At 44.8% G+C, this 19,739-nt stretch overlaps 1 protein-coding gene across 1 annotated transcript; it reads right to left on the bottom strand.

The window, feature by feature from the left end:
- Positions 1 to 1,001: 1,001 nt before the first annotated feature.
- Positions 1,002 to 19,261, bottom strand: LOC116411486 (acid-sensing ion channel 3-like). Its single transcript, XM_031903645.1, has 3 exons — positions 19,178 to 19,261; positions 18,733 to 18,804; positions 1,002 to 1,110 (listed from the first exon to the last, which is right to left on the bottom strand). Exons 1-3 carry the CDS (start codon positions 19,238 to 19,240, stop codon positions 1,015 to 1,017), a joined length of 231 nt encoding a protein of 76 aa, XP_031759505.1. The 5' UTR covers positions 19,241 to 19,261; the 3' UTR covers positions 1,002 to 1,014.
- Positions 19,262 to 19,739: the final 478 nt, after the last annotated feature.

Genomic DNA, 19,739 nt, shown 5'->3' with positions numbered 1-19,739 from the left:
AGGAACCCCTTCCTATGCTGATGGTGAGATCCCCTTTCCTCCCCACCCCCAATGTATCACTCATTCCCCCTCTCTGGGTAGGGAACCCCATAACCTGACTGCCCTTACAGTAAGGAACCCCTTCCTATGCTGATGGTGAGATCCCCTTTCCTCCCCACCCCCAATGAATCACTCATTCCCCCTCTCTTGGTAGGGAACCCCATAACCTGACTGCCCTTACAGTAAGGAATCCCTTCCTATGCTGATGGTGAGATCCCCTTTCCTCCCCACCCCCAATGAATCACTCATTCCCCCTCTCTTGGTAGGGAACCCCATAACCTGACTGCCCTTACAGTAAGGAACCCCTTCCTATGCTGATGGTGAGATCCCCTTTCCTCCCCACCCCCAATGAATCACTCATTCCCCCTCTCTGGGTAGGGAACCCCATAACCTGACTGCCCTTACAGTAAAGAACCCCTTCCTATGCTGATGGTGAGATCCCCTTTCCTCCCCACCCCCAATGAATCACTCATTCCCCCTCTCTGGGTAGGGAACCCCATAACCTGACTGCCCTTACAGTAAAGAACCCCTTCCTATGCTGATGGTGAGATCCCCTTTCCTCTCCACCCTCGATAAATCACTCATGCACTAAAATGACGGGGAATTATGGGAGGGGGATTGCAAAAAAATAGGGTGAAGATGATTATAAACATTGGGGGAGAATAGAGAGAGAATTATAAACTAGTGTAGGGGAAATTAAAATAATAGGGGGGGCAGGATTATAATATAATGGGGAAGCATACAATACAATTAGAGGGAAGAGTATTATGAAATATTGGGGGGAATGGTTTATAAAATAGTGGGGGTGAGAATTACTAAATAATGGGGAGGAGTATAATAAAATAGTGGGGGGGGGGGGCGATGATTACAAATTAATGGGAGGGTTAAGAAATAATAGGGGGGAAGAGAATAATAAAGTCGCCCATGTCCTTACAAGCACTAAACATGACTTTGCTCCTAGTTGGATTTCCCCCATCAGATTCTGCCCCCCCCCCCATTGTCCCTAGTCAGTAAGTACCTGGGGGAGGGAATGGGGCCCAGGGTGGGGCTGGATGGGACATCTGGGCTTTCCTGTAAGACACAAGGTACGACAAGTGAGTAAGGGAGACTGAGTACAACGGGATGGAAAGAAAGAGAAAGTACAGAGGCGGGTATCTATGTATTCCTACTATCAGTCTGTTACTATAGTAACTACGTCTCTGCCACCCCCCCCCCCTTTATTCTTACAGCCAAGCTCCTACCTACACCCCACCCCCCTTATCCCCACTGTACGTAAAATACTACTACATTGCTCTTACCCCACCCCCCTTATCCCCACTGTACGTAAAATACTACTACATTGCTCTTACCCCACCCCCCTTATCCCCACTGCATGTAAAATACTACTACATTGCTCTTACCCCACCCCCCTTATCCCCACTGTACGTAAAATACTACTACATTGCTCTTACCCCACCCCCCTTATCCCCACTGCATGTAAAATACTACTACATTGCTCTTACCCCACCCCCCTTATCCCCACTGCACCTAAATACTACTATATTGCTCTTACCCCACCCCCCTTATCCCCACTGTACGTAAAATACTACTACATTGCTCTTACCCCACCCCCCTTATCCCCACTGCATGTAAAATACTACTACATTGCTCTTACCCCACCCCCATTATCCCCACTGTACGTAAAATACTACTACATTGCTCTTACCCCACCCCCCTTATCCCCACTGCATGTAAAATACTACTACATTGCTCTTACCCCATCCCCTTATCCCCACTGCACCTAAATACTACTATATTGCTCTTACCCCATCCCCCTTATCCCCACTGCACGTAAAATACTACTACATTGCTCTTACCCCATCCCCCTTATCCCCACTGCACGTAAAATACTACTACATTGCTCTTACCCCATCCCCCTTATCCCCACTGCACGTAAAATACTACTACATTGCTCTTACCCCATCCCCTTATCCCCACTGCATGTAAAATACTACTACATTGCTCTTACCCCATCCCCCTTATCCCCACTGCACGTAAAATACTACTACATTGCTCTTACCCCATCCCCCTTATCCCCACTGCAAATAAATACTACTACATTGCTCTTACCCCATCCCCCTTATCCCCACTGCACGTAAAATACTACTACATTGCTCTTACCCCATCCCCCTTATCCCCACTGCACGTAAAATACTACTACATTGCTCTTACCCCATCCCCCTTATCCCCACTGCACATAAATACTACTACATTGCTCTTACCCCATCCCCCTTATCCCCACTGCAAATAAATACTACTACATTGCTCTTACCCCATCCCCTTATCCCCACTGCACGTAAAATACTACTACATTGCTCTTACTCCATCCCCCTTATCCCCACTGCACATAAATACTATTACATTGCTCTTACGCCATCCCCCTTATCCCCACTGCACGTAAAATACTACTACATTGCTCTTACTCCATCCCCTTATCCCCACTGCACATAAATACTATTACATTGCTCTTACCCCATCCCCTTATCCCCACTGCACGTAAAATACTACTACATTGCTCTTACTCCATCCCCTTATCTCCACTGCACGTAAAATACTACTACATTGCTCTTACCCCATCCACCTTATCCCCACTGCATGTAAAATACTACTACATTGCTCTTACCCCACCCCCCTTATCCCCACTGCATGTAAAATACTACTACATTGCTCTTACCCCATCCCCTTATCCCCACTGCACGTAAAATACTACTACATTGCTCTTACTCCATCCCCCTTATCCCCACTGCACGTAAAATACTACTACATTGCTCTTACTCCATCCCCCTTATCCCCACTGCACATAAATACTACTACATTGCTCTTACCCCATCCCCTTATCCCCACTGCACGTAAAATACTACTACATTGCTCTTACTCCATCCCCCTTATCCCCACTGCACATAAATACTACTACATTGCTCTTCCCCATCCCCCTTATCCCCACTGCATGTAAAATACTACTACATTGCTCTTCCCCATCCCCCTTATCCCCACTGCATGTAAAATACTACTACATTGCTCTTACCCAATCCCCCTTATCCCCACTGCACATAAATACTATTACATTGCTCTTACCCCATCCCCTTATCCCCACTGCATGTAAAATACTACTACATTGCTCTTACCCCATCCCCCTTATCCCCACTGCACATAAATACTATTACATTGCTCTTACCCCATCCCCTTATCCCCACTGCATGTAAAATACTATTACATTGCTCTTACCCCATCCCCCTTATCCCCACTGCACATAAATACTACTACCTTGCTCTTACTCCATCCCCCTTATCCCCACCGCACGTAAAATAGTACTACATTGCTCTTACTCCATCCCCCTTATCCCCACTGCATGTAAAATACTACTACATTGCTCTTACCCCATCCCCCTTATCCCCACTGCATGTAAAATACTACTACATTGCTCTTACCCCATCCACCTTATCCCCACTGCATGTAAAATACTACTACATTGCTCTTACCCCATCCACCTTATCCCCACTGCATGTAAAATACTACTACATTGCTCTTACCCCATCCCCCTTATCCCCACTGCATGTAAAATACTACTACATTGCTCTTACCCCATCCCCCTTATCCCCACTGCATGTAAAATACTACTACGTTGCTCTTACCCCATCCCCCTTATCCCCACTGCACATAAAATACTACTACATTGCTCTTACCCCATCCCCTTATCCCCACTGCACATAAAATACTACTATGCTACTCTTACCCCATCCCCCTTATCCCCACTGCATGTAAAATACTACTACATCACTCTTACTCCATTCCCTTATCCCCACTGCACATAAAATACTACTACCTTGCTCTTACTCCATCCCCCTTATCCCCACTGCATGTAAAATACTACTACATTGCTCTTACCCCATCCCCCTTATCCCCACTGCATGTAAAATACTACTACGTTGCTCTTACCCCATCCCCCTTATCCCCACTGCACATAAAATACTACTACATTGCTCTTACCCCATCCCCTTATCCCCACTGCACATAAAATACTACTATGCTACTCTTACCCCATCCCCCTTATCCCCACTGCATGTAAAATACTACTACATCACTCTTACTCCATTCCCTTATCCCCACTGCACATAAAATACTACTACCTTGCTCTTACTCCATCCCCCTTATCCCCACTGCATGTAAAATACTACTACATTGCTCTTACCCCATCCCCCTTATCCCCACTGCACATAAAAATACTACTACATTGCTCTTACCCCATCCCCCTTATCCCCACTGCACGTAAAATACTACTACATTGCTCTTACCCCATCCCCCTTATCCCCACTGCACGTAAAATACTACTACATTGCTCTTACCCCATCCCCCTTATCCCCACTGCACGTAAAATACTATTACATTGCTCTTACCCCATCCCCCTTATCCCCACTGCATGTAAAATACTACTACATTGCTCTTACCCCATCCCCCTTATCCCCACTGCACATAAAATACTATTACATTGCTCTTACCCCATCCCCCTTATCCCCACTGCACATAAATACTATTACATTGCTCTTACCCCATCCCCCTTATCCCCACTGCATGTAAAATACTATTACATTGCTCTTACCCCATCCCCCTTATCCCCACTGCACGTAAAATACTATTACATTGCTCTTACCCCATCCCCCTTATCCCCACTGCATGTAAAATACTACTACATTGCTCTTACCCCATCCCCCTTATCCCCACTGCACATAAAATACTATTACATTGCTCTTACCCCATCCCCCTTATCCCCACTGCACATAAATACTATTACATTGCTCTTACCCCATCCCCCTTATCCCCACTGCACATAAAATACTATTACATTGCTCTTACCCCATCCCCCCTTATCCCCACTGCATGTAAAATACTACTACATTGCTCTTACCCCATCCCCCTTATCCCCACTGCACATAAATACTATTACATTGCTCTTACCCCATCCCCCTTATCCCCACTGCACATAAAATACTACTATGCTACTCTTACCCCATCCCCCTTATCCCCACTGCACATAAATACTACTACATTGCTCTTACCCCATCCCCTTATCCCCACTGCACATAAAATACTACTATGCTACTCTTACCCCATCCCCCTTATCCCCACTGCATGTAAAATACTACTACATCACTCTTACTCCATTCCCTTATCCCCACTGCACATAAAATACTACTACCTTGCTCTTACTCCATCCCCCTTATCCCCACTGCATGTAAAATACTACTACATTGCTCTTACCCCATCCCCCTTATCCCCACTGCACATAAAATACTACTACATTGCTCTTACCCCATCCCCCTTATCCCCACTGCACGTAAAATACTACTACATTGCTCTTACCCCATCCCCCTTATCCCCACTGCACGTAAAATACTATTACATTGCTCTTACCCCATCCCCCTTATCCCCACTGCATGTAAAATACTATTACATTGCTCTTACCCCATCCCCCTTATCCCCACTGCATGTAAAATACTATTACATTGCTCTTACCCCATCCCCCTTATCCCCACTGCACGTAAAATACTATTACATTGCTCTTACCCCATCCCCCTTATCCCCACTGCATGTAAAATACTACTACATTGCTCTTACCCCATCCCCCTTATCCCCACTGCATGTAAAATACTATTACATTGCTCTTACCCCATCCCCCTTATCCCCACTGCACGTAAAATACTACTACATTGCTCTTACTCCATCCCCCTTATCCCCACTGCATGTAAAATACTATTACATTGCTCTTACCCCATCCCCCTTATCCCCACTGCACGTAAAATACTACTACATTGCTCTTACCCCATCCCCCTTATCCCCACTGCACGTAAAATACTATTACATTGCTCTTACCCCATCCCCCTTATCCCCACTGCACGTAAAATACTACTACATTGCTCTTACCCCATCCCCCTTATCCCCACTGCACGTAAAATACTATTACATTGCTCTTACCCCATCCCCCTTATCCCCACTGCCATGTAAAATACTACTACATTGCTCTTACCCCATCCCCCTTATCCCCACTGCATGTAAAATACTTCTACATTGCTCTTACCCCATCCCCCTTATCCCCACTGCATGTAAAATACTACTACATTGCTCTTACCCCATCCCCCTTATCCCCACTGCACATAAATACTATTACATTGCTCTTACCCCATCCCCCTTATCCCCACTGCATGTAAAATACTACTACATTGCTCTTACCCCATCCCCTTATCCCCACTGCACATAAAATACTACTATGCTACTCTTACCCCATCCCCCTTATCCCCACTGCATGTAAAATACTACTACATTACTCTTACTCCATTCCCTTATCCCCACTGCACGTAAAATACTACTACCTTGCTCTTACTCCATCCCCCTTATCCCCACTGCATGTAAAATACTACTACATTACTCTTACTCCATTCCCTTATCCCCACTGCATGTAAAATACTACTACATTGCTCTTACCCCATCCCCTTATCCCCACTGCACATAAAATACTACTATGCTACTCTTACCCCATCCCCCTTATCCCCACTGCATGTAAAATACTACTACATTACTCTTACTCCATTCCCTTATCCCCACTGCACGTAAAATACTACTACCTTGCTCTTACTCCATCCCCCTTATCCCCACTGCATGTAAAATACTACTACATTACTCTTACTCCATTCCCTTATCCCCACTGCATGTAAAATACTACTACATTGCTCTTACTCAATCCCCCTTATCCCCGCTGCATGTAAAATACTACTACATTGCTCGTACTCCATCCCCTTATCGCCACTGCATGTAAAATACTACTACATTGCTCTTACTCCATCCCCTTATCGCCACTGCACGTAAAATACTACTACATTGCTCTTACTCCATTCCCTTATCCCCACTGCACATACAATGCTACTACCTTGCTCTTACTCCATCCCCCTTATCTTCACTGCACGTAAAATACTACTACATTGCTCTTACTCCATCCCCTTATCGCCACTGCACGTAAAATACTACTACATTGCTCTTACTCCATTCCCTTATCCCCACTGCATGTAAAATACTACTACATTGCTCTTACCCCATCCCCCTTATCCCCACTGCATGTAAAATACTTCTACATTGCTCTTACCCCATCCCCCTTATCCCCACTGCACATAAATACTATTACATTGCTCTTACCCCATCCACCTTATCCCCACTGCATGTAAAATACTACTACGTTGCTCTTACCCCATCCCCCTTATCCCCACTGCACATAAAATACTACTATGCTACTCTTACCCCATCCCCCTTATCCCCACTGCATGTAAAATACTACTACATTACTCTTACTCCATTCCCTTATCCCCACTGCACGTAAAATACTACTACCTTGCTCTTACTCCATCCCCCTTATCCCCACTGCATGTAAAATACTACTACATTACTCTTACTCCATCCCCCTTATCCCCACTGCACATAAAATACTACTACATTACTCTTACTCCATTCCCTTATCCCCACTGCATGTAAAATACTACTACATTGCTCTTACCCCATCCCCTTATCCCCACTGCACATACAATACTACTATGCTACTCTTACCCCATCCCCCTTATCCCCACTGCATGTAAAATACTACTACATTACTCTTACTCCATTCCCTTATCCCCACTGCACGTAAAATACTACTACCTTGCTCTTACTCCATCCCCCTTATCCCCACTGCATGTAAAATACTACTACATTACTCTTACTCCATTCCCTTATCCCCACTGCATGTAAAATACTACTACATTGCTCTTACTCAATCCCCCTTATCCCCGCTGCATGTAAAATACTACTACATTGCTCGTACTCCATCCCCTTATCGCCACTGCATGTAAAATACTACTACATTGCTCTTACTCCATTCCCTTATCCCCACTGCACATACAATGCTACTACCTTGCTCTTACTCCATCCCCCTTATCTTCACTGCACGTAAAATACTACTACATTGCTCTTACTCCATCCCCTTATCGCCACTGCACGTAAAATACTACTACATTGCTCTTACTCCATTCCCTTATCCCCACTGCATGTAAAATACTACTACATTGCTCTTACCCCATCCCCCTTATCCCCACTGCATGTAAAATACTTCTACATTGCTCTTACCCCATCCCCCTTATCCCCACTGCATGTAAAATACTACTACATTGCTCTTACCCCATCCCCCTTATCCCCACTGCACATAAATACTATTACATTGCTCTTACCCCATCCACCTTATCCCCACTGCATGTAAAATACTACTACGTTGCTCTTACCCCATCCCCCTTATCCCCACTGCACATAAAATACTACTATGCTACTCTTACCCCATCCCCCTTATCCCCACTGCATGTAAAATACTACTACATTACTCTTACTCCATTCCCTTATCCCCACTGCACGTAAAATACTACTACCTTGCTCTTACTCCATCCCCCTTATCCCCACTGCATGTAAAATACTACTACATTACTCTTACTCCATCCCCCTTATCCCCACTGCACATAAAATACTACTACATTACTCTTACTCCATTCCCTTATCCCCACTGCATGTAAAATACTACTACATTGCTCTTACCCCATCCCCTTATCCCCACTGCACATACAATACTACTATGCTACTCTTACCCCATCCCCCTTATCCCCACTGCATGTAAAATACTACTACATTACTCTTACTCCATTCCCTTATCCCCACTGCACGTAAAATACTACTACCTTGCTCTTACTCCATCCCCCTTATCCCCACTGCATGTAAAATACTACTACATTACTCTTACTCCATTCCCTTATCCCCACTGCATGTAAAATACTACTACATTGCTCTTACTCAATCCCCCTTATCCCCGCTGCATGTAAAATACTACTACATTGCTCGTACTCCATCCCCTTATCGCCACTGCATGTAAAATACTACTATATTGCTCGTACTCCATCCCCTTATCGCCACTGCATGTAAAATACTACTACATTGCTCTTACTCCATCCCCTTATCGCCACTGCACGTAAAATACTACTACATTGCTCTTACTCCATTCCCTTATCCCCACTGCACATACAATGCTACTACCTTGCTCTTACTCCATCCCCCTTATCCCCACTGCATGTAAAATACTACTACATTGCTCTTACCCCATCCCCCTTATCTTCACTGCACGTAAAATACTACTACATTGCTCTTACTCCATCCCCTTATCGCCACTGCACGTAAAATACTACTACATTGCTCTTACTCCATTCCCTTATCCCCACTGCATGTAAAATACTACAACGTTGCTCTTACCCCATCCCCCTTATCTTCACTGCACGTAAAATACTACTACATTGCTCTTACCCCATCCCCCTTATCCCCACTGCACGTAAAATACTACTACATTGCTCTTACCCCATCCCCCTTATCCTCACTGCATGTGAATACTACTACATTGCTCTTACTCCATCCCCTTATCTCCACTGCACGTAAAATACTACTACATTGCTCTTACCCCATCCCCCTTATCCCCACTGCACGTAAAATACTACTACGTTGCTCTTACCCCATCCCCTTATCCCCACTGCACGTAAAATACTACTACATTGCTCTTACCCCATCCCCCTTATCCCCACTGCACGTAAAATACTACTACATTGCTCTTACTCCATCCCCCTTATCCCCACTGCACGTAAAATATTACCACGTTGCTCTTACCCCATCCCCCTTATCCCCACTGCATGTAAAATACTACTACATTGCTCTTACCCCATCCCCCTTATCCCCACTGCATGTAAAATACTACTACATTGCTCTTACCCCATCCCCCTCATCCCCACTGCACATAAAATACTACTATGTTGCTCTTACCCCATCCCCCTTATCTCCACTGCACGTAAAATACTACTACATTGCTCTTACCCCATCCCCCTCATCCCCACTGCACATAAAATACTACTAAGTTGCTCTTACCCCATCCCCCTTATCCCCACTGCACATAAATACTATTACATTGCTCTTACCCCATCCCCCTTATCCCCACTGCATGTAAAATACTACTACGTTAAACTTACCCCATCCCCCTTATCTCCACTGCACGTAAAATACTACTACATTGCTCTTACCCCATCCCCCTTATCCCCACTGCATGTAAAATACTACTACATTGCTCTTACTCCATTCCCTTATCCCCACTGCACATACAATGCTACTACCTTGCTCTTACTCCATCCCCCTTATCTCCACTGCATGTAAAATACTACAACGTTGCTCTTACCCAATCCCCCTTATCTCCACTGCACGTAAAATACTACTACGTTGCTCTTACTCCATCCCCCTTATCCCCAATGCACATAAATACTACTACATTGCTCTTACCCCATCCCCCTTATCCCCACTGCATGTAAAATACTCCTACATTGCTCTTACTCCATCCCCTTATCGCCACTGCATGTAAAATACTACTACATTGCTCTTACTCCATCCCCTTATCGCCACTGCATATAAAATACTACTACATTGCTCTTACTCCATCCCCTTATCGCCACTGCACGTAAAATACTACTACATTGCTCTTACACCATTCCCTTATCCCCACTGCACATACAATGCTACTACCTTGCTCTTACTCCATCCCCCTTATCCCCACTGCATGTAAAATACTACTACGTTGCTCTTACCCCATCCCCCTTATCTCTACTGCACATAAATACTACTACATTGCTCTTACCCCATCCCCTTATCCCCACTGTACGTAAAATACTACTACATTGCTCTTACCCCATTCCCTTATCCCCACTGCACGTAAAATACTACTACATTGCTCTTACCCCATCCCCTTATCCCCACTGCACATAAATACTACTACATTGCTCTTACCCCATCCCCCTTATCCTCACTGCATGTGAATACTACTACATTGCTCTTACTCCATCCCCCTTATCCCCACTGCACGTAAAATACTACTACATTGCTCTTACTCCATCCCCCTTATCCCCACTGCACGTAAAATACTACTACATTGCTCTTACTCCATCCCCCTTATCCCCACTGCACGTAAAATACTACTACATTGCTCTTACCCCATCCCCCTTATCCCCACTGCACCTAAATACTACTATATTGCTCTTACCCCATCCCCCTTATCCCCACTGCACGTAAAATACTACTACATTGCTCTTACTCCATCCCCCTTATCCCCACTGCATGTAAAATACTACTACATTGCTCTTACTCCATCCCCCTTATCCCCACTGCACGTAAAATACTATTACATTGCTCTTACTCCATCCCCCTTATCCCCACTGCATGTAAAATACTACTACATTGCTCTTACCCCATCCCCCTTATCCCCGCTGTATGTAAAATACTACTACATTGCTCTTACCCCATCCCCCTTATCCCCACTGCACGTAAAATACTACTACATTGCTCTTACCCCATCCCCCTTATCCCCACTGCACGTGAAATACTACTACATTGCTCTTACCCCACCCCCCTTATCCCCACTGCATGTAAAATACTACTACATTGCTCTTACTCCATCCCCCTTATCCCCACTGCATGTAAAATACTACTACATTGCTCTTACCCCATCCCCCTTAATCCCCACTGCACGTAAAATACTACTACATTGCTCTTACCCCATCCCCTTATCCCCACTGCACGTGAAATACTACTACATTGCTCTTACCCCACCCCCCTTATCCCCACTGTACGTAAAATACTACTACATTGCTCTTACCCCATCCACCTTATCCCCACTGCACGTAAAATACTACTACATTGCTCTTACCCCATCCCCTTATCCCCACTGCACGTAAAATACTACTACGTTGCTCTTACCCCATCCCCCTTATCTCTACTGCACATAAATACTACTACCTTGCTCTTACTCCATCCCCTTATCCCCACTGCACATAAATACTACTACATTGCTCTTACCCCATCCCCTTATCCCCACTGCATGTAAAATACTACTACATTGCTCTTACTCCATCCCCCTTATCCCCACTGCGCATAAAATACTACTATATTGCTCTTACCCCATCCCCCTTATCCCCACTGCACGTGAAATACTACTACATTGCTCTTACCCCATCCCCCTTAATCCCCACTGCACGTAAAATACTACTACATTGCTCTTACCCCATCCCCTTATCCCCACTGCATGTAAAATACTACTACATTGCTCTTACTCCATCCCCTTATCCCCACTGCACATAAATACTACTACATTGCTCTTACTCCATCCCCTTATCCCCAATGCACGTAAATACTACTACGTTGCTCTTACCCCATCCCCCTTATCCCCACTGCATGTAAAATACTACTACATTGCTCTTACTCCATCCCCTTATCCCCAATGCACGTAAATACTACTACATTGCTCTTACCCCATCCCCTTATCCCCACTGTACGTGAATACTACTACATTGCTCTTACCCCATCCCCTTATCCCCACTGCATGTGAATACTACTACATTGCTCTTACCCCATCCCCCTTATCCCCACTGCACATAAAATACTACTACATTGCTCTTACTCCATCCCCTTATCCCCACTGCACATAAATACTACTACATTGCTCTTACTCCATCCCCTTATCCCCAATGCACGTAAATACTACTACGTTGCTCTTACCCCATCCCCCTTATCCCCACTGCATGTGAATACTACTACATTGCTCTTACCCCATCCCCCTTATCCCCACTGCACATAAAATACTACTACATTGCTCTTACCCCATCCCCTTATCCCCACTGCACATAAATACTACTACATTGCTCTACACCTATAGTACTAACACCCACCCCTCATTCAGAAGTTCCCGTTACATTGGCTCTGCTCTCTGCTGCTGACCCACATCTATTAGCTTCCCATGCTTGCCTTCATGAATTCCCTGATGGAACAAGAAGGGGGCAGATAAAGTTCTCCCACGCTGTATCTGACAGTCCTACTGATCCACCTTAATTTGCCCCCTATGAAAACCTGAACTTGCCATTTTAAGGCGTATTGCTAAGAACCTCAAAAAGGGTTTCCTTTGCTCATGGACTTTTCTGCTGGTATTGTTTTAGTAGAAACCAATAATCACTCCCTATGTTCTTGCATAGATTATAGACAAGTGAATCTGAGATCTAAGGTGATCTAAGGGGATCAAAGAGGGCTTTCCAATCTCACTGTGGACTTTCGGGTACCTTGTGGGTTGGGTAATGCCCCTGATACCTTTTAAAGGAGACATATTGGATAAAGTGAAAACCCCTAACCCTGTAGGCAATTATGAATAATATCCGGTGCTGGTTTCCCTTTGGGCTAAACATTAACCCTATCTGTAACAATGGCCCCTTTATTGGGGCTCCCTATAGATCCTCTCAGGTCCCTGTCTGGGTTTCACATGAGGGGTGGGCGTGTCCTAACGGTCCCTGCCAAAAGCACAGTAGGAGGGGGAGAGCCAATCACAATCCTGCACTCACACAAGCACAGACAGGCTTCAGTTCCCTATCAGGTCAGCCTAGCTGCTGATTGGTTCCTATCCTACAGTGCAGGGTACGGAGGGCCGCCGGCTCCCCAGCTCATCTAGAGAATTCAGCCAGCAGGAAGTGGCACAGATGGGCGGGGCTAGTGGGGTTTTTGTGGAATTTCTCAATAAATCAGTCAGAAACACAACTTTTCAAGCACAATCCTTCTATATCTAGAGGAGTATAATTCCCTGGTACATTCTTAATTTTTATAGGATATGTCTCCTTTAACATTTTGTCAATGACATTTTAGAGCCATTCTTGAAATTGTCTGTGTGAATGATATAATTAGTCTTTCAAAGAGAACCATGAGATTCATACGAGGAACGTTCTCTATGGGCTTCACTGTGGCCTTCACTATGGGCTTCACTATGGGCTTCACTATGGGCTTCATTATGGGCTTCACTATGGGCTTCACTATGGGCTTCACGATGGCCTTCACTATGGGCTTCACTATGGGCTTCATTATGGGCTTCACTATGGGCTTCATTATGGCCTTTACTATGGCCTTTACTATGGGCTTCACTATGGGCTTCACTGTGGCCTTTACTATGGGCTTCACTATGGGCTTCATTATAGGTTTCACTATGGGCTTAACGATGGCCTTCACTATGGCCTTTACTATGGCCTTTACTATGTGCTTTACTATGGGCTTCACTATGGCCTTCACTATGGCCTTCACTAGGGGCTTTATTATGGGCTTCACTATGGCCTTCACTATGGGCTTCACTATGGCCTTCACTATGGGCTACACTATGGGCTTCACTATGGCCATCACTATGGGCTTCATTACGCGCTTCACTATAGCCTTCACTATGGCCTTCACTATGGGCTTCACTATGGGCTTCATTATGGGCTTCACTATGGCCTTCATTATGGCCTTCACTATGGGCTTCACTATGACCTTCACTATGGGCTTCACTATGGGCTTCACTATGGGCTTCACTATGGCCTTCACTGTGAGCTTCATTATGGGCTTCACTATGGCCTTCACTATGGGCTACACTATGGCCTTCACTATGGGCTTCACTATGGCCTTCACTATGGGCTTCACTATGGGCTTCACTATGGCCTTCACTATGGGCTTCATTATGGGCTTCACTATGGCCTTCATTATGGCCTTCACTATGGGCTTCACTATGGCCTTCACTATGGGCTTCACTCTCACTCTCTGTTTAATTGACATTTATCAAATGTCAGTTTGATAAAACCAGCATAGAATTTTCAGGTTTCACAATTTCAAGGGATGGGGTTCATATGGACCCTAGGAAAGTCTCTGGTGTCCAGACTGCCCAAATCTGGTTAATGGAAAGGCTTTCCAATGGTTTGCTTGGCTTGTAAACTTTTAAAGAAGATTTCTAATTGCTCCCATTACTGATTTACCAGTCCTTTCCAGCCCAAGGGACTTTTGACAAATGAAAGGAACATTTTACATTTGCACCAAGTCCTAAACATCCTGACTCTTCTTTAGAAAAGAATGGTGATGTCTCTGACAGAGAACTTTTGGGAATTAAAGCTCCATTAGGGAAGTGCCACATGATTCCCAGAGTTACGCTTATCCCATTGTCATCTCTTTTGAGCATGGAAACCAAGTACTTTCCCACCATCAGGCGTCTCAGACCTCCCCAGTCTCTGGGGCAGCTGCTCTTTCATAATGAGGCCCAGTCTGATAACATTCTGCCCTGAACGTTTGTTACTGGGTTGGTCTCGCTTTGTCCTGAACGCCTTCCCATGATCTTCAAAACAGACACACTCTTTTATTTATCAAAGACAAGATGTTTGTGCCCAGGGCGGATTTAACTTGCCGGCGCCCCGAGGCCGCCCCCGCCCCCGTACGCACATTTAAACTCCCATACGGAGCAGTGGGGAGAGGTCCCGACTGCTCCGTATGGGAGCCAAATTTTAAAAAACTGTTGCGGCGGGGCGGCATGCCGCCCCTAAACTTGTGCCGCCCTAGGCCCGGGCCTTTGTGGCCTTTCCACAAATCCGGGCCTGTTTGTGCCTGGATCTCTCTGGCTGGATGTTCTCTGTGACCAATTCATGATCATCTATTAACTGGTCAATGGGGATACGTAGGACTCTTGGTTTAGAGGCCCTTGTAGAGGTCACTATTTGGCCCCAGGATCCTCGGAGGATTCGCACTCTAAGCTGCTGGGTTGACTTCACCCCATCTCAGCACATGATAGACTTTGGGACTTAGTCTCCTTAGACTTTATTGCTGAATTACCTCTGTCCAAATATGAAATACTATTTTGGTGGTGGCTGACTGTCTAACATGGTCCATTTTCAGTATTCCATCTGCAGGAACTACAGCTTTTATTAAAGAAATACATGGAGAACAGATGAAATGGAATAGACTTTGCCTGAATATGATTCTGTTCATTCATCAAGCAAACTCTATTCTTTGCTAATGTTGGTCTTCATCCATAGATTCCTCCTAATTGTTCTAAGGAGACATTAGTACCTGCAGTGCAAGGTTGTTTTTTTTTCATCATGAAGAACTTGAGGTCCAGTGAAAGGTCTATCCATATGAATGGAGTTGATATGAATGCTCCTAAACTTGGAGAAATCTTTCACAGAGATCACCCGGGAGAACTAGAAGAAAGAAAGCTTGGAGAAATCTTTCTCAGAGATCACCCAGGAGAACTAGAAGAAAGAAAGCTTGGAGAAATCTTTCTCAGAGATCACCCAGGAGAACTAGAAGAAAGAAAGCTTGGAGAAATCTTTCTCAGATCTCACCCGGGAGAACTAGAAGAAAGAAAGCTTGGAGAAATCTTCCTCAGAGTTCACCCGGGAGAACTAGAAGAAACAAAGCTTGGAGAAATCTTTCTCAGAGATCACCCAGGAGAACTAGAAGAAAGAAAGCTTGGAGAAATCTTCCTCAGAGTTCACCCGGGAGAACTAGAAGAAAGAAAGCTTGGAGAAATCTTTCTCAGATCTCACCCGGGAGAACTAGAAGAAAGAAAGCTTGGAGAAATCTTTCTCAGAGATCACCCGAGAGAACTAGAAGAAAGAAAGCTTAGAGAAATCTTCCTCAGAGCTCACCTGGGAGAACTAGAAGAAAGAAAGCTTGGAGAAATCTTCCTCAGAGCTCACCCGGGAGAACTAGAAGAAAGAAAGCTTGGAGAAATCTTTCTCAGAGCTCACCCGGGAGAACTAGAAGAAAGAAAGCTTGGAGAAATCTTTCTCAGATCTCACCCGGGAGAACTAGAAGAAAGAAAGCTTGGAGAAATCTTTCTCAGATCTCACCCGGGAGAACTAGAAGAAAGAAAGCTTGGAGAAATCTTTCTCAGAGATCACCCGAGAGAACTAGAAGAAAGAAAGCTTGGAGAAATCTTCCTCAGAGCTCACCTGGGAGAACTAGAAGAAAGAAAGCTTGGAGAAATCTTCCTCAGAGGTCACCCGGGAGAACTAGAAGAAAGAAAGCTTGGAGAAATCTTCCTCAGAGCTCACCCAGGAGAACTAGAAGAAAGAAAGCTTGGAGAAATCTTTCTCAGATCTCACCCGGGAGAACTAGAAGAAAGAAAGCTTGGAGAAATCTTTCTCAGAGCTCACCCGGGAGAACTAGAAGAAAGAAAGCTTGGAGAAATCTTTCTCAGAGCTCACCCGGGAGAACTAGAAGAAAGAAAGCTTGGAGAAATCTTTCTCAGAGCTCACCCGGGAGAACTAGAAGAAAGAAAGCTTGGAGAAATCTTTCTCAGAGCTCACCCGGGAGAACTAGAAGAAAGAAAGCTTGGAGAAATCTTTCTCAGATCTCACCCGGGAGAACTAGAAGAAACAAAGCTTGGAGAAATCTTTCTCAGATCTCACCCGGGAGAACTAGAAGAAAGAAAGCTTGGAGAAATCTTCCTCAGAGCTCACCCAGGAGAACTAGAAGAAAGAAAGCTTGGAGAAATCTTCCTCAGAGCTCACCCAGGAGAACTAGAAGAAAGAAAGCTTGGAGAAATCTTCCTCAGAGCTCACCCGGGAGAACTAGAAGAAAGAAAGCTTGGAGAAATCTTCCTCAGATCTCACCCGGGAGAACTAGAAGAAACAAAGCTTGGAGAAATCTTTCTCTGAGCTCACCCGGGAGAACTAGAAGAACCAACCTCGATCCGGAGGCTACGCATTTGGGGGGGGGGGGTCCTGCACTGCTGCTCAAAAAATGTTCACAACAAATGCTCAACTTACTTTGGAGTATCAGTGTGGGCACTATGATGTGGTCACATTCAGGTGTTGGCACTATGGGGCATGAGCAGGCCCTGCAGGACAACAGATGCCCCAGGGCCCGCGCTCAGTGCCAGCTGATCATTCTCCCCGTCTGACACTAAGTATATATGTTACTGTGATTCCTCACTTGACCTTTGGCTCTGGTTTTTAACATTCCGTTCCTTTCCCGTCTGCTGACTTTTTGGTTTGACTTGAACTACATTTATCATTGAACCTAGTTGCCTGATTGCTGCCTGCCCCAATGCTTCCTGATTCCAAGGGTTCCAGAAAGCTGACCTGCAGAACCTACTAGTTGGCACCTATGCTACCCCTTATCTGAGCCCACCTTGTCCTCATACCTAGGTTCTCAGCACTGAGTGGGAGGCGTAAGGAGGTTCATCCCACAACTATCCTGGAAATGTACCACTCTATTATGTATTACACTCTTACAGTCCTACTACTTACCTATCTACTTACCCATATCTACTTACCTACATCTACATACCTATATCTACTTACCTACATCTACTTACCTATATCTACTTACCTATATCTACTTACCTACATCTACTTACCTACATATACTTACCTATATCTACTTACCTTGATCTACTTACCTATATCTACTTACCTATAGCCACTTACATATATTGACTTACCTTTATCTACTTACCTACATCTACTTATCTATCTACTTACCTATATCTACTTACCTTTATCTACTTACCTACATATTCTTACCTATATCTACTTCCTATATCTACTTACCTATAGCCACTTACCTATCTACTTACCTGTATCTACTTACCTATATCTACTTAGCTCTATCACATCCCTCTTATCTACTCACAGTACTAATTATTACCTTCCTCCTGTCTCTCATCTATATTTAAGGTACTAACCCATACCTCCGCCCTCGCCATTATTACTTCTTGACTCTGTTAGGTCTATTACTTACTGTGCTGTCACTTTCTCGTCTCTGAGTTCCTGTTCGCCTCTGGTTATATCCACGTAGTTTATCTCGGAAAACCTTAAACAAGACGTAGAGGTTCCCCAGTTAGTTCTGTCTCAGTGCTTCCCAGTTATTGGGGTACATTCTAGAACACCAGTTGTTCACTAAGCAAAGCCTGGGGGGGGGGGGGGCTAAAAGCTTCAATGGGTGGAATCAGTCTGTCTCATACTAAGGACTGGTACTAAGCATTTCTGTTCCATTTCACGAAGATGATTTGAAAGGGTTCTGCCACCTCTAGTTCTACTCGGACCTGACACCATTTCATCTACTCTCCAGTGTAAGGCTTTAGTATGGTGCCTGTTCCGTCAAAAACACAGAAATCTACCTATTTTACTCCTCTGACCACCGGTGCCTTCAAGCAGAACTGTGACAGTAGGGGGCAGATTCTCACCTCATAGAGATAATCAAAGATTTCCAGGATTGTGAGGATACTGGCACCAATAAATAGCCCCATCTGGCCCCCGATGTCACCTGGAGGTCCCAGAGAAAAAGAAACCCTTAGTTAGACAGGTAAGATATTATAGGAAGGGAGGCATCCTCCATTCAACAGAGAACAAGATATGAATAGGGTGGTTTTATTGAACAAGACATGAGAAGGGGACTATCAGGGGAGGAGACAGGAGTAAAGCTCCTTATGGGAAAGAAACAGGAGTATCAGGGGCAGAGTCAGGAGTAGGGCAGTATCAGGAAATAAGGAGTATTGTAGTATCAGGGGCAGAGTCAGGAGTAGGGCAGTATCAGGAAATAAGGAGTATTGTATCCAGGACAGAGTCAGGAGTAGGGCAGTATCAGGAAATAATGAGTATTTTAGTATCAGGGGCAGATTCAGGAGTAGGGCAGTATCAGGAAATAATGAGTATTGTATCCAGGACAGAGACAGAAGTAGGGCAGTATCAGAGGAAGAGCTACAATGATCAAAAAGATTAGAAAGGCCTAGGGCAATGTTAGAAAAA

The sequence above is a fragment of the Xenopus tropicalis genome, chromosome 6 (genome assembly GCF_000004195.4).
Source record: "Xenopus tropicalis strain Nigerian chromosome 6, UCB_Xtro_10.0, whole genome shotgun sequence".
Classification (NCBI taxonomy): Eukaryota; Metazoa; Chordata; class Amphibia; order Anura; family Pipidae; genus Xenopus; species Xenopus tropicalis.
This window is presented reverse-complemented; position numbering and strand designations above follow the sequence as displayed.